Below are 16918 nucleotides of genomic sequence, written 5' to 3' on the forward strand. Positions count from 1 at the left end.
GAAACTAAAGAAAAGCAAAATAAATGGAGAGATACAACATGTTCATAAAATAAAACATTCTATGATGTCAATACTCCTATTCTACTGATTCAATAAACACCCAATCAAAATCCCAGCAAGCTTTTGAGAAAATTGTCAAGTTGATTCTAAAATTTATATGAAAATGTAAACAATAACACCTAACTTTAAGACTTACTATAGAACCAAAGTAATCAAAATTGTCTAAGACTAGTATAAAAACAGACAAAGGAATGGAACCAAATAAACAATCCAGAAATAGAGTCACATTCATATAGTTAGTTGGTTTTTGGCAGAGGTACCAAGACTACTCAGTAGGAAAATAGTGCTAGACTGGCCAGGTGCGGTGGCTTATGCTTGTAATCCCAGCACTCTGGGAGGCCAAGGTGGGTGGATCACTTGAGGTCAGGAGTTAAGACCAGCCTGGCCAACATGGTGAAACCCCATCTCTCCCAAAATTACAAAAATTAGCTGGGCGTGGTGGTGGGCACCTGTAATCCCAGCTACTCGGGAGGCTGAGGCACGAGAATCACTTGAACCCAGGAGGCAGAGGTTGCAGTGAGATGAGAATTGCGCCACTATACTCTAGTCTTGGCGATAGAGAGAGACTCAGTCTCAAAAAAAAAAAAAAAAAAAAGAAATAAAGAAATGTTGCTAGATCTCCATATGAAGAAAATAATTGAACCTAACCCCCTATCTCATATGATACACAAAAATTAATTTGAATCATCAAGCAAACCCCAAAGTAACTGCTACAGAAGAAAACCACTGAGAGATGCTAAAGTTAGTAAGTGAAAGGTTGAGGAGATGCGCAGAATATTCATAGTTAGAAAATATCTCTCCCAAGAGATCTATCAACTACAAAAGGAAAGATAGTAATTTCACAGGTGAAACCTGGCACCTTAACTATGTGATCGAAGTTAATACCACTATGACATAACAGTATCACAGACCCCTTGATATGATGCAATAAGAAGTACACAATGTCATTTCTCTTGTATTCTTGCCAAAAATGCATAGCTCACTCTAATCACGAGAAAACATCACACAAACTCAGGCTGAGGGGCAATCTACAAAATAAACACCATTATTCCTCAAAAGTGCCAAAGTCACGAAAGACAAGCATAGCCTCATCTTTGGATGAGGAACTCTCATAGACTGGAGGAGACTAAGAAGAGATTAACAACTAAATGCAATATAGAATCCTGGATTGGATCCTGGAGCAGAAAAAGAACGTTATGAGAAAACTGATAAGATTTACAGTCTAGTTACTAGAACTGTATCAATGTTAATGTCCTGCTTTTGAATACTGTACCAGGTGAGGTGATACGAGGGGTATAAGGAAATTCTGTATTATATTTTACAGCTTTTTTGTTAGTCTAAAATTAGTTTAAAATAAAGGTCAGAAAGAGCCTGTAAGAAACAAAAAAAAGTTAACTTGAGAATGATGATGGCAAGATGGCAGAATAGGAAATCCCAGCCCTCATTCCCCCAAGAAAGACAGTGATAAAACAATATACAAACCAAAATACCTGTACAGAACTTCAAAAAACAGTTAAGAAGTTGCAGTACTCCAGGCAAGCTCAAAGCCAAGTATAGCCTCACTGAAATAATTAAGAACCATTTTACTTTACCTGCCCCTAAGGCCAGCAAATCTCCATTCAGCTCATGGCTTTTAGGGTAATGGACTGGGGAAAACAGAAGCATGGAACGTAAGTCCAATCTTCTGACTTTTCTGAGGGCCACCCAAGGAATGGGTTTCTGTCTTGCCTGGAGTGCTAATGGAAACAGCATAGGTTAGATTTCTGGGTGCCAACAAAAGCAAAAGAGAACAGAAACAGATTGCTATGGCACCAGAGGGCCAGCAGTACCAAAGATAGAGACTGGGATGACTCAGAACGATGGGGAAAAGACATCCAACTTGTTTCTTCATCAGAAGTGAGAGAGAAGAGTGAAGTACATGCTTCAAAAATTCCAGCATTTTGGAGAGCTGCCAGAGGGAATGATATCTCTCACCTGCTAAAGGGTGCTGGTGAGGAAGCTGGCATACATTGAAAAAAGCTGATGGGTGAAGGACTTTCCCCTTAAGAAGCCAGTCCATAAAGACTAGGAAAGGCAGCTGTTTTTTAAAACTGCATAAAAACTCAGCCAAAAAAAAAAAAAAATCACAAGGCAGTCAAAGAAAGAAGGAAACCTAGCCCAATCAAAGGAACCAAATAAATTGCCAGAAACCACCTCAAAGAAACTGAGATCTGTAAATTACCTGACAAAGAAATGAAAATAATTGTCTTAAAGCTCAGTGATCCAAAAAAGAACACAGATGCACAACTAAATGAAATCAAGAGAACAAAGTACAAACAAAACCAAGACTACCAACGAAGAGAAATTACATTTAAAAAAGCAAAAATGCTAACACCAAAGAATACAATAACTGAATTGAAAAATTCAATGGAGAGGTTCAATAGCTAATGCAGTCAAGCAGAAGAACAAAATCAGAAAACACGAAGAAAGGTCAATTTAAAATTATTGAGTCAGGGAAGCAAAAAAGAAAAAGAATAAAGAAAAGTGAAGGAAGCCTAAGGGACCATAAGACATCATTAAACAGACCAATATATGTATTATGGGAGTTATAGAAGAAGATAGAGAAAGAAACAGAGAGTTTATTGTGGAGTTACAGAAGAAGAAACAGAAATCAACAGAGAGCTTATTTGAAGATATAATGGCCAAAAAATTCCCAAATCTGAGAAAACAAATAGGCACCCAAATTTAAGAAGTTCAAATGACTTCATCCTTTCACTTCAAGAGTGAAGTAAAAGAGGCCCACATAGGGAGAAATAGGAACACCTTTACACTGTTGGTGGGACTGTTAACTAGTTCAACCATTGTGGAAGTCAGTGTGGCGATTCCTCAGGGATCTAGAACTAGAAATACCATTTGACCCAGCCATCCCATTACTGGGTATATACCCAAAGGACTATAAATCATGCTGCTATAAAGACACATGCACACGTATGTTTATTGCGGCACTATTCACAATAGCAAAGACTTGGAACCAACCCAAATGTCCAACAACGACAGACTGGATTAAGAAAATGTGGCACATATACAACATGGAATACTATGCATCCATAAAAAATGATGCGTTCATGTCCTTTGTAGGGACATGGATGAAACTGGAAAACATCATTCTCAGTAAACTATCGCAAGGACAAAAAACCAAACACCACATGTTCTCACTCATAGGTGGGAATTGAACAATGAGAACTCATGGACACAGGAAGGGGAACATCACACTCTGGGGACTGTTGTGGGGTGGGGGAGGGGGGAGGGACAGCATTAGGAGATATACCTAATGCTAAATGACGAGTTAATGGGTGCAGCAAAACAACATGGCACATGGACACATATGTAACAAACCTGCACATTGTGCACATGTACCCTAAAACCTAAAGTATAATAATAAATAAATAAATAAAAGAGGCCCACATAGACACATTATAATCAAATTAACAAAAGTTAAAGGCAAAGAGAGAATCTTGAAAGTAGCAAGAGAAAAGTAAATTGTCATATACAAGGGAGCTTTCATAAGATTTCAGCAATTTTGCAGAGGAAACATTACAAGCCAGAAAGGAATCAGGTGATACATTCAAAGTGCTGAAAGCAAAAAAAAAAAAAAAAAAAACCTGTCAATCAAGAACACTATATCCAGCAAAATTGTCCTACAAGAACAAAAGACAAATCAGATCTTTCCCAGATAAACAAAACCTAAGGGAGTTCTTCACTACTAGACCTGCCTTACAAGAAATACTAAGAGGAGTCCTGCAAGTGGAAATGAAACGACACTAGACAGCAACACAAAAGTACATGAAAACATAAAGCTCACTGGTAAAGGTAAATATATACACAAGTACAGAGTACAGTAGCACTGTAATGGTGGTATGTAAAACATTTTTAATTCAGATATAGAATTGAAAAGATGACAGTATAAAAAATAACTATAAACTATATTAATGGATATAATGAGATGTAAACTGTGATATCAATAACATAAAATAGAAGTGAAGAAACATACAAGAGTAGTATTTTTGTATACAATCAAAGGTTATTACCAACTTAAAATAGACAATGTTTTGTGTAAGCCTCATGGCAACAACAAAGACAATACCTATAGAACATATACAAAATAAAATCAGAAAAAAATTCAAAGCATGTCCATACAAAAATCAACAAAACAAAAAGGAAGGCAGCAGGAGACATGAGAGACAAAATAGCTATAAGGCAGAAAACAATCAAAATGGCAACAGTAAGTCCTTCCCCATCAGTAATTACTGTAAATGTAACTGGATTAAACTCCCCAAACAAAACACACAAGAGTAGCTGAATGAATTTTTCAAAACACACACTCATACACACAAGATACAATTACAGTATATGCTGTTTACAAAAGATGTGCCTTAGATGTAAAGACACACATATACTAAAAAAGATGAAAAAGATAATCCATACAAATGGTACGAAAAAAGGGCAGAAGTGGCCATACTTATATAATACAAAATAGACTTTAAGTCAAAGACTGTCACAAGAAAAAAAGACAATTATATAATGATAAATGGGTCATTATTCTGGAATATATAACAATTATATATATATGCACCTAACACCAGAGCACCCAAATATATAAAGTAAACATTGCCAAAATGGAAGGGAGAAGTATTTAGCAACATAGTAATAGTAGGATATTTCAGTAATCCACTTTCGATAATGGATAGGAAAATAAGATATAAGAGGACCTGAACCACACTACAGATGAATTAGACCTAATATACATACACAGAACACTCCACCCAACAGCAGCAAAATATGCATTCTTCTCAAGTGTACATGGAACATTATCCAGCACAGATTACATGTTAGGCCACAAAACAAGTCTTAACAAATTTAATATTAAAGATTGAAATCATAGCAAGTATCATTTTGAAACACAAAGAAATGAAACTAGACATCAATAGCAGTAGAAAAATCAGAAAACCCACAAATATGTAGAAATTAAACTACACACTCTTGAACAACCAAATATATCAAAGAAGAAATCATAAGAGAAATTAGAAACTACCTTTAAACAAATGAAAACACAAACACACATAGTAAAACTTAAGAGAAACAGCAAAAGCAATACTGAGAGGAAAGTTTTAGCATGAACACCTACATTTAAGAAAAAAAAAAAAAGTCTCATATCAATCTATACTTCAAGGAAATAAATGAAGAACAAATTAAACCAAAAAGTATCCAAAGAAAGAAAATAAAAATGGTTAGAGAAAAAAATAAAATAGAGAAGAGAAAAACTTTAGAAAAAAATCAACAAAACTAAGAGTTTTTTGAAAAACACAACAAAATTAACAAGTACTTACTTAGATTAAGAAAAAATGAGGCCGGGCAAGGTAGATCATGCCTATAATGCCAGCACTTTGGGAGGATAAGGTGGGAGGACCAGATGACACCATGAGTTGGAGACTAGCCTGGACAATATGGTAAGACTGACTTCTACAAAACATATTTTAGAAAGTCAGCCAGGCCTGGTGGTGTATGCTTGTATTTCTAGCCACTTAGGAGACTGAGGCGAGAAGATCATTGAGCCCAGGAGTTTGAGGCTGCAGTGAGCTGACTGCACCAACAGGCCCAAGCCTGGGTGACAGAGCAACACCTCATCTCCAAAAAAAAAGAAAGAAAGAAAAAGAAAAAATACCAGAAGCCTAATAACTAAAATCAGAAATGAAATAGCAGACATTACAAATGATGCCACAAAAATTGAAAGGATTATAAAAGACTACTAAGAATACTAATAAACTGGATAACCTAGAAAAAGTGGATAAATTCCTAGGAACATACCACCTACCAAGACTGAATCATGAAGGAAGAGAAAATCTTAACAGACCTATAACTAATAAGGAGATTGAATCAGTAAGCAAAAACCTTCTAACAAAGAAAAGCCCAGGAGCAGACAGCTTCATTGCAGGATTCCACCAAACATTTAAAAAGAAATTAATGTCAATCCTTTTCAAAATCTTCCAAAAAACTGAAAAGGAGGGAGTACTTCCAAACTCATTTTATCAGGCCAGCATTACTCTGATACCAAAGCCAGACAAATATATTACAAGAAAACTGCAAGCCATAAATCCCTGATGAATACTGATGCAAAAATCCTTAACAAAATAGTAGTAAACTCATGTGTGGGGAACGCACATGCTACCACCACCAGGCTGAAAAAAAGAAACCTAACCTAGCCTACTGGACAATGAGAAGCCACATACACCCCGGCCAATAGCCAGAACCAAATGCAAGATATATGAGTGAGGCCACATTAGACCATCCAATTCCAATCAAGCTATCAGATGACTAACTGCATGAATGACCCCAGGTGAGAAAAAAATAAGTGCCAGCTAAGCTCAATCAAAATTATATAATTATAAGAAAATAAATGATTGTTGCTTTACATCACTAAATTTGGGAATAATTTGTTACAAAGCAATAAATACTTAATAAGGCATACCTTCTTGTTCTGCTTTTTGACCTAGACCTCTGAACTCTATAGGATTTCCCTCGACCCCTTGAACGACTTCGACTTCGTTTCCTTCTGGAGCCATAAGAAGAGCTACTGCTTGATCGATGCCTGCGTCTGAAATAAAATATAATCAAAGATCATTGCTATAAAAATTTTTATTATGAGCATTAAGGACAAACCTTCAAGATTCTAAAGAATCATCTCATTTTTACTGTCTCACTCTCTCCTGGAAGCAAATAGAGATAAATTAAAATGTTATTTCTCTTGAACAGTCATATGACTGGTTCATAACTTAAATGATTGGATCAGTACTAATTAAGGTATTAAGGGTCTTAGAATCTTTCCAAATATCAGATTATATGGTATGAAAACTAAACCAAGGCCAGGCTCAGTAGCTTATGCCTGTAATCCCAACATGTTGGGAGGCCGAGGCAGGAGGATCGCTTGAGGCCAAGAATTCGATACCAGCTTGGGCAACACAGCAAGGCCAAGTCTCTACAAAAAATAAAAATAAAAAAACTTAGCCAGGCATGGTGGCACATGCCTCTAGTACTAGCTATTCAGGAGGCTGAGGTGGGAGGATCCCTTGAGTCCAAAAGGTATGACTGCACCGCTGCACTCCCGCCTGAGTGACAGAGCAAGATCTTGTCTCTAAACAAATTTAAAATTAAGGCCAGACACAGTGGCTCACACCTGTAATCCCAACACTTTGGGAGGCTGAGGAGAGCAGATCACCTGAGGTCAGGAGTTCGAGACCAGCCTGACCAACATGGTGAAACCCTGTCTCTACTAAAAATACAAAATTAGCTGGGTGTGGTGGTGCATGCCTGTAATCCCAGCTACTTGGAAGGTGGAGAAGAATTGCTTGAACCCGGGAGGCAAAGGCTACAGTGAGCTGAGATCGCGCCATTGTACTCCAGCCTGGACAACAAGAGCAAAACTCCGTTGCAACACTATTCACAATAGCAAAGACTTGGAACCAACCCAAATGTCCATCAATGATAGACTGGATTAAGAAAATGTGGCACATATACACCATGGAATACAATGCAGCCATAAAAAAGGATGAGTTCATGTCCTTTGTAGGGACATGGATGAAGCTGGAAATCATCATTCTCAGCAAACTATCGCAAGGACAAAAAACCAAACACTGCATGTTCTCATTCATAGGTGGGAATTGAACAATGAGAACACTTGGACACAGGAAGGGGAACATCACACACTGGGGCCTGTCATGGGGTGAGGGGCTAGGGGAGGGATAGCATTAGGAGATATACTTAATGTAAATGACGAGTTAATAGATGCAGCACACCAACATGGCACATGTATACATATGTAACAAACCTGCATGTTGTGCACATGTACCCTAGAACTTAAAGTATAATGAAATAAAAATTTAAAAATGCATTAGAAAAATAAATGCATTAGAAAAAAATTAAAATTAAATTAAAAAAGAAAACTATACCACTTTTTATCTATTTGCCTACTAAGAACAGACAAAGGTTGAGGACACTAGACCCACAGACTGGACCTGGTGGAAAAAAAAAAACTCTGGGTTGGGACTTTCATAAATATATAGCTAGTAAAAGAAAAATGTTTTATCTAGCAAAATTAAAAATACAAAAACAGGAATTTTAAAGAATGTTATCCTCATTACTGTATAAATAAAAATTACGAAAATCACCTTCTATCATAAGAATGTGAACGAGGCTGAAGATCTCTGGACCAAGATCTTGACTTTGATCTTGATTTCCTTCCTTTCTTTCGGCTGTATGTTCTACTATCTGAAGAACTGCTCGAGGAGGACCGTCTACGGTGTTTCTTTTTTCTCTTGCTTCTGCTTTCTTCTTCAGTATCTGATGACCGACGTCCCATTTCTACAAGCATAAATTTGAAGAATATTATTTCTAACACGGTGGCACAATGGATGAAATGCAATATATTATTTTTTTATTTCATTTATTTATTTTATTTTAGAGATGGGGTCTCCCTCTGTATCCCAGGCTGGAGTGCAGTGTTACAATCATAGCTCACTGTAACCTGGAAGTCCTGGGCTCCAGCGATCCTCCCCCCAAGCCTTCCAAAGTGCTGGGACTACAGGCATGAGCCACCATTTCTGGCCTCAATGTACTACTTTTTATAAAACTTTGTAAAATTTTTAAAAGTCTTATTCAAAGTAAAATTGTTCACGTGCCTGGCTTCTTGACAAGACTGAGAACAGTTCTTTTTATCAATTATCTGATATTTTAAGTTATATTTCTCATTAATTATATGATATTTTCTTTAGTAACAACCAACTATTCCTTTATTCTCACATTCCCTGATGACAAAAGATATTTTACTATCTTAGAGTTGAATTTTTTTTCTAACAGAAAATTCTACATCTTTAAATAGCTAAAACCTCATTAGTCATCAACAAAGTACAAACTGAAACAATGAACTATAATCATCCTTTCACTTGTGAAACTTAGGGGAGAAAATATTAACTAAAGTACTAAAGTTAATGAGGTTATTGTGAAATCAGTCAGCTCTTCACACACTGCTAGTACCTCTATAAGGTGGTAGAATAATCTTTTTAGAAAGCAATAAAATAAACAGATTTAATAGATATTATAATAGATATCCACATTTGTATGTGTATATTACACAAACATATATATTTATATCCACGTTAAGAAATATGTACACAGTTGAGTAATAATAATCTAAAAATGTTGCTTTTTTGACAGAGAAATCCTACTTCTACAAATACATCTGAAAAAATTTTTCTAAAGGATATATTCATGAAAATATTCATCACAGCATTATTACAGTGGTATCCATTGAGATAATTTAAGAAAATATGTACATATGAAAATTAGTATTTAAATGATGCAATATAATTTTCATAATATAAAATATAATTTTTCAAACTATTTCTATATAGTTATGGTAACACAGACATTTAGTATACAACAGAAAAAACAAATAGAACCTAAGGCTTTCACATTTATTAACTTTGCTGACAAGAAGCTTAGTTGTCTTACTTTAATCTTTAGATTCTCATATGCAATACTATTTTTTATTAAAATAGTTATTAGTTATCTTTCAAAGTCATATAAAAACAAGATCCATTTGTTGTAATCGCTTAGGATAAATAAAAGCTCACATCATCTTTAATATTTATTCAAAATAAGTTAAATACTATGAGTATAAACAAAGTATTACGTTGGTGCAAAAGTAATTGCAGTTTTTACCATGACTTTTAATGGAATATATTTATATATATAAATATAAATAAAATATATATATTATCTATTTAATATATTAAATATATATTATGTATAGTATATGTTCAACATTAAATATATTATATAGTAAATATTAACATATAATATATATTTAGTATTAACTATATATTTAATATATTAATATATTGATTCTATATTATTTATATATTTAATAATTAATACATTCCATTAAAAGTAACGGCAAAAACCACAATTACTTTTGTGCCAACTTATAATATGTTAAATTACTGCTTTGCTTTCAGAAGCATCAGGTGAGCCAGCCCCTCCCTGATTCCAATACAATACCAGTTGAAAAAGTCTCTTAGGACTCAAATCAAAACTTTAAGCTATTTACCTAGAGCCAGAATTAAGGATTTTAAATGTAGCTCTGAACATCCAAGTTGTTCACACGTCTAAGATTTTAATTTAACAAAACACTGGGAAGACTTGGTTTTGAAGCTTTCAGTAAATCACTAACATATCTAAGCCAGTTTCCTCATTTAAAAAATGAAACTACAATAGGTAAAAGATTACCATGATACTTTCCAGCTTTAAAATGACTATGAAAGTGGCCAGGCGCGGTGGCTCACGCCTGTAATCCCAGCACTTTGGGAAGCCGAGGAGGGAGGATCATGAGGTCAGGAGTTCGAAACCAGCCTGATCAACATGGTGAAACCCCATCTCTACTAAAAATACAAAAAGTAGCTGGGCGTGGTGGCACATGCCTGTAGCCTCAGCTACTCATTAGTCTGAGACAGGAGAATCGCTTGAACCTGAGAGGCGGAGGTTGCAGTGAGCTGAGATCATGCCATTGTACTCCAGCCTGGGCGACAAAGCAAGACTCCATCTCAAAAAAAAAAAAAAAAAAGACTATGAAATTATAAATATATACAACATGTATCTATATACGTAAATACAAACATACATTTAAATACAAACATAATTCAAATGTATATAAGGTATATCTGTACATACATATAAATTCAAATGTGTACATGATATCCATTTATACATAAAATATATACATATATCCATTTTATATATATAAAATAGATACCCACATATGTATGTGTGTATATTATACACACACACATATACTTATATTCATGTTAAGAAATATGTACACAATTGAATGATAATAATGTCATTTCTTGGCTTTTAATTCCTTTCTTGTTTTTACCTTTAATCATTTCAGAATGTTCTTTACACACAAATAACCATTTAAATTAAGATGAGCTTTTACTATCTTGCTATCTTGTTTTAAAAAAATACCAAAATAAGATTAAAGAAATTAAAAAGTATAAATTTGAAAGGATAGAGACTAGAAAACAACAGGAACATGAGATATGTCAACAAACTTTTGGCAAATGAAAAACACATGGAGAATTTAGAGCTAAGAAAACTTATTATCAGGCAACTGTCAAGAATTCCAACAAGAGAAAAGCAAATTCACACAGCAAAAATCAGAAAGGATCAGGAATTTAAGACACCAGATACCAGAGAAGGCTCAATGAGGCCATGAGGCTAAAAACAAACAAAAAAAATTGATTGAATTTATGTAGTAGTGTCCCCGAGTCCCTCCATTCTGCCCAGCCAGGTAATACTCTTCCCCAATCCCCAGAGGAGAGAAGGTTTATTTTGGGGAGAAAAATGGATCAAAGAAGCACCAGGTCCAAGGACACAGTAAAAAAAGACAGAGATGCCAAACTAAAAGTTAAAGATATTAAGTTAAAATCTATAATCAAATAGAAAAGTCGTAGCCCTCTGTGTGTTTGGATCCAAGAATTCTGAAGTCAAGCATATCTCCTACAATGGCAATTAGAGGATTCTTGAATATCTGCAAAAACTGAACAACATCTAAGAAAAGATATATAAGTATTTGAGGGTTCCCCCAAAAAGGGCAGGCCCCCACCCAATCACCCTATAATGAAACCTACTAGTTGACAAGTCCAAACCTTAAATACAGGTTACAACTGTATTTATAACATTTTTCTGTAAACATTTTTTCTGTTAACTTTTTGCTGAATATACAACAAAATATAACCAAACATGATGAAAGTCTTCACCATAAAAGACAGAAACTAAAACAGAAAGAAAACAAGCAAATGATAGTAAACTAGAACATACAGAAGAAAACTTCAAGAACAAAAATCACAGCTAATATCCTCAGATGCATACGAGAGGATGACCCAGCAAACAAGACTAGGAGGAACATTTGGAGAATAGGACAGAGAGCTTAAAATTTTAACAAATGACAATTTAAAAAAAACCACGCACACACACACACACACACACACACACACACACACACACACAGAAGGCCAGGTACTGTGGCTCACGCCTGTAATCCCAGCACTTTGGAAAGCCAAGGCAGACAGATCACTTGAGTCTAGGAGTTTGAGACCAACCCCGCCAACATGGTGAAAAGTGGTCTCTACAAAAAATACAAAACTTAGCTGGGCGTGGTGGTGCATACTTTTAGTACCAGCTACTCAGGAGACTGAGGCAAGAGATCACCAGAGCCCAAGTGGGCAAGGCTACAGTGAGCCAACATTGTGCCACTGCATTCCAGCCTGGGAGACAGAGTGAGACCTAGTGTCAAAAAAACAGACAACAAAAACAATAAGGTTGGAAAAGAGGTTAAAGGACTCAAAAAAAAGAAAAGAAAAGAAAAAAGAAAGAAAGAAAGAAAGAAAGAAAGAAAGGGAAAGAAAGAGAGAAAGAGAAAGAGAAAGAGAGAAAGAGAAAGAAAGAAAGAAAAAAGAAAGAAAGAAAGAAAGAAAGAAAGAAAGAAAGAAAGAAAGAAAGAAAGAAAGAAAGAAAGAGAGAGACAGACATTTTACAAACAGAAGAGGATCAATCTGGAGGTCCAAAATGCACCAGATACGCATTCTATTAAAAAAAAAAAAAAGAATAGAAAAGCTCAGCATAATGGCGTAGGCCTGTAGTCCCAGTTACTCCGAACGCTGAAATGGGAGGACACCTTGATCCCAGGAGTTCGACGCTGCAGTGAGCTATAATCCCACCACTACACCACCAGCCTGGGTGATAGGGCGAGATCCTGTCTTAAAAAAAAACAGGAGAAAAGGGACAAAGAAAAATTACCCAATAATTAAATTTCCAGGCCAAGCATGGTGGCTCATATTTGTAATATCAGCACTTTGGGAGGCCAAAGTGGGTGAACTGCTTGAGCCTAGGCAACATGGTGAAACCCGTCTCTACAAAAAATCAGCTGAGCATGGTGGTGCACACCTGTAGTCCCAGCTACTTGAGGGGGCTGAGGCAGCAGGATCGCCTGAGCCCAGAAGGTCCAGGCTGCAGTGAGCTGCAATCACCCTACTGCACTCTAGCCTGGGCGACAGAGTAAGTCCTTGTTTCAAAGTTCCAGAATTGAAAGATGAATTGCCCTAAGTCCCTGGGACAATGACTTTTCTAAAAAGACATACATCAAATATATCTCATAAAAACTTCAGACACCACGAATATAGAGAAGATCCTAGAAATTTCTAAAGATAAAAAAAAATATGGGTAGCACAATAAAAGGCATATGGGTTTTCACAACACAGAAAACAAAGGAGACTAGCCTTTAAAATGCTGAGAAAACGAATCTCAACCTAGAATCTCTATCCAGCCAAATCACTGCTCTGCTACGAGATTAGAATAAAGACATTTTCAGACATGTAAGGTCTCAAAATTATACCCCACACTCTCCCCTTTTCATGAAGTTACTCGACAGTGTGCTCCATGAAAAGGAGAGTATAACAACAGACAACCCAGATTCAAAATATAAGTAATCTTATACTGAAGACAGGTGAGACATCCCAGACTGACAGCATATAAGCGATACATCAATAAACAAGAGAAAAAAATCCTTTCCCTATAGAAGCTTACATTCTAGTACCAGCAATTTTCAAAATGAGGCCTGTAGACCCTTGGGGATCTCTACAACACTTTCAGGGGACTCAAGAAGTCAAAACTATATTCACTGTAACACTAAAACATTATTTACCTTTTTCATTGTGCTGACTTTTGCACTGATGGTGCAAAAGTAATAGTGGACAAAACTGCTGGCACCTTAGCACAAATCAAGGCAGAGGCACCATATTATACTTAGTAGTCACTGTATCCTTCACTGCCATACAGTCACAGTTTAAAAAAAAAAAAAAGCAATTTCAACTAAGAATGTCCTCAATAAAGCAGTAAAAACCATAAATTTTACTAAATTTCCACTCGAGTACATACACATCTTTTTAATATTGTTATGAAATGAGAGATACACATAACTTCTGCCATATATTGAAGAATGCTGGTTATTTCAAGAACAAGCATTTGTGTAACTGAATCGCAACTTGAATTAGCTGCTTTTATTATGAAACATTATTTTATTTTAAAAACTCACTATAATTACGCAGCCTTGAGTATCTGGAAAACCTTTTCTCGAAAATGAAGGCATCCTTCCATTTCAAGGAAAAGAGTATTTGTTGCTGATGATAAAATTCAAGCTCACAAGCAAAAATTTGAATTTTAGATAATTTTTATTGCCACCATGAGAATGATAGCTTCTGAATACTTAAAAACTTCCGAGATCATCGGTGATATTAACAAATGTGAATTTTTGATATACAATGAAGGGTGTTAACATTAGAAAGATATGCCTAACTCAGTCAGCCAATATTTTCCAACTGGCCAATGCAAAATGTCACAAAATCATGCATGGGTAAAGATCCATTCAGAGTGTAAGTCAGACCAATAGATTTTAACATAATGGAGTACCAAAGGTCATCCATATGGTTTCAAAAACCATATTAAAACAGAACTTCAAGAAATTAACACTTAATCAACTTTTGGTGTAATATAAAAGACATAATTACCTGAAAAGGGTTACTAAAACACTTATCTGTGTAAAGCCAGATTTTCTTCATAAACTTTAATCAAAACAATTTATCTCAATGGATTGAATGAAGAAGCAGATATGAGAATCCAGCCATCTTCTGTTAAACCAGACATCAGGGATTTGCAAAAAAGGAAAATAATGCCACTTTTCTCACTAAGTTTGTTTCAGAAAACAGTTATTTTTCATATCAAAGATATTATTTATGTTACCATATTTTGGGTTTATTGTTATTAAGTGAATTCATGAAGATTTCAAAATTTTGTTTTAATTAATAAGGTAAATATTTATAGATATAATCCAAATAAATAAAAGTTACTGGAGTCCTCAACAATGCTTCAGAGTGTAAAGAGACCCTAAGACTAAAATGTTTGAGAACCACTGCTCTAAGATACCTACAGTCATTCCCATTCTCTATTTCTGTCCTTTATACTACATCTCTGAGCAAGGCACAAACAAGTAGAAAAAAAGGAAGGGACACAGATCTATGTGTCTTGGGGGTGACCAAAAAAAGAGAATACAAGAAGATGAGTATAAATTTTTTATTTGTTCTAATTACAAACGACATAATTTATCCATAATAGAAGGCTAGTTGATTACATTTAACACAGGTTAATGAAAGATAACAAAAATCCTTCCTTGGAACATACCTCAAAATAACAAGAGCCATTTACAACAAACCCACAGCCAGTATCATACTGAATGAGAAAAAGCTGTAAGAATTCCTCTTGAAAACCAGCACAAGACAAGGATGTCCTCTCTCACCACTCCTATTCAACATAGTATTGAAAACTCTGGATACAGCAATCAGGCAAGAGAAAAAAATAAAGGGTATTCGAATAGGAAGACAGGAAGTCAAATCGTCTTTGTAGATGACATAATCCTATATCTAGAAAACCTCATCATCTCAGCTCAAAAGCTTATTAAGCTGATAAGCAACTTCAGCAATGTCTCAGGATACAAAATCAATGTGCAAAAATCACTAGCATTCCTATACACCAACAACAGACAAGCAGAGAGCCAAATCATGAATGAACTCCCATTTACAACTGCTATAAAGAGAATAAAATACCTAGGAATACAGCTAACAAGGGAAGTGAAGGACCTCTTCAAGAACTACAAACCACTGCTCAAGGAAATCAGAGAGGACACAAACAAGTGGAAAAACATTCCATGCTCATAGATAGGAAGAATCAATATCATGAAAATGGCCATACCACCCAAAGTGACCTAAAGATTCAATGCTATTCCCATCAAACTACCAATAACATTCTTCCCAGAATTAGAAAAAAACTATTTCAAAATTCATATGGAACCAAAAAAGAGCCCATATAGTCAAGACAATCCTTAGCAAAAAGAACAAAGCTGGAGGCATCACACTACCTGACTTCAAACTATACTACAAGGCTACAGTAACCAAAACAGCATGGTACTAGCACAGAGACAGACACATAGACCAATGGAACAGAATAGAGAACTCAGAAATAAGACCGCACATCTACAACCATCTGATCTTTGACAAACCTGACAAAAACAAGCAATGAGGAAAGGACTCCCTATTTAATAAATGGTGCTGGGGGAACTGGCTAGCCATATGTAGAAAATTGAAAGTGGACTCCTTCCTTACACCTTATACAAAAATTAACTCAAGATAGATTAAAGACTTAAATGTAAAACCCAAAACTATAAAAACTTTAGAAGAAAATCTAGGCAATACCATACAGGACAAAGGCATGGGCAAAGATTTCATGGCAAAAATGTCAAAAGCAATTGCAACAAAAACAAAAATAACAAATGGCATCTAATTAAACTAAAGAGTTTCTGCACAGCAAAAGAAACTATCATCAGAATGAACAGACAATCTATAGGGGAAAGTTTTTGCAACCTATACAACTGACAAAGGTCTAATATCCAGAGTCTATAAGGAAGTTAAACAAATTTACAAGAAAAAAAAGCAATCCCATTAAAAAATGGGCAAAGAACATGAACAGACACTTCTCAAAAGAAGACATTTATGTGGCCAACAAACATGAGAAAAAACTCAACATCACTGATCATCAGAGAAATGCAAATCAAAACCACAATGAGATATCATCTCATGCCAGTCAGAATGGCAATTATTAAAAAGTCAAGAAACAGCTGGGCACAGTGGCTCATGCCTGTAATCCTAGCACTTTGGGA

The 16918-nt window shown here is 35.4% G+C and overlaps 1 protein-coding gene across 3 annotated transcripts in view; it reads right to left on the reverse strand.

Annotated features, from left to right (window-relative positions):
• The window catches only part of LOC116463394 (serine/Arginine-related protein 53), a 454054-nt gene that overhangs the window by 433727 nt on the left and 3409 nt on the right, over positions 1-16918 (reverse strand). For 2 of the 3 annotated variants that reach the window (XR_009212041.1, XR_009212042.1), the window contains exons 2-3: positions 8262-8454; positions 6566-6691 (exon numbers count right to left, since the gene is read on the reverse strand). Coding sequence is in view for 1 of the 3 variants with exons in the window: in XM_058434619.1 (XP_058290602.1) it covers positions 6566-6691; positions 8262-8454; positions 10620-10653 (353 nt within the window). In the remaining 2 variants the exon portion in view is untranslated. Of the gene's footprint in view, positions 1-6565; positions 6692-8261; positions 8455-10619; positions 10681-16918 lie in introns of those variants that run through there. The other variant, XM_058434619.1, reaches the window with a different exon arrangement.

Source organism: Hylobates moloch, unplaced genomic scaffold (genome assembly GCF_009828535.3).
Source record: "Hylobates moloch isolate HMO894 unplaced genomic scaffold, HMol_V3 SCAFFOLD_35, whole genome shotgun sequence".
Lineage (NCBI taxonomy): Eukaryota > Metazoa > Chordata > Mammalia > Primates > Hylobatidae > Hylobates > Hylobates moloch.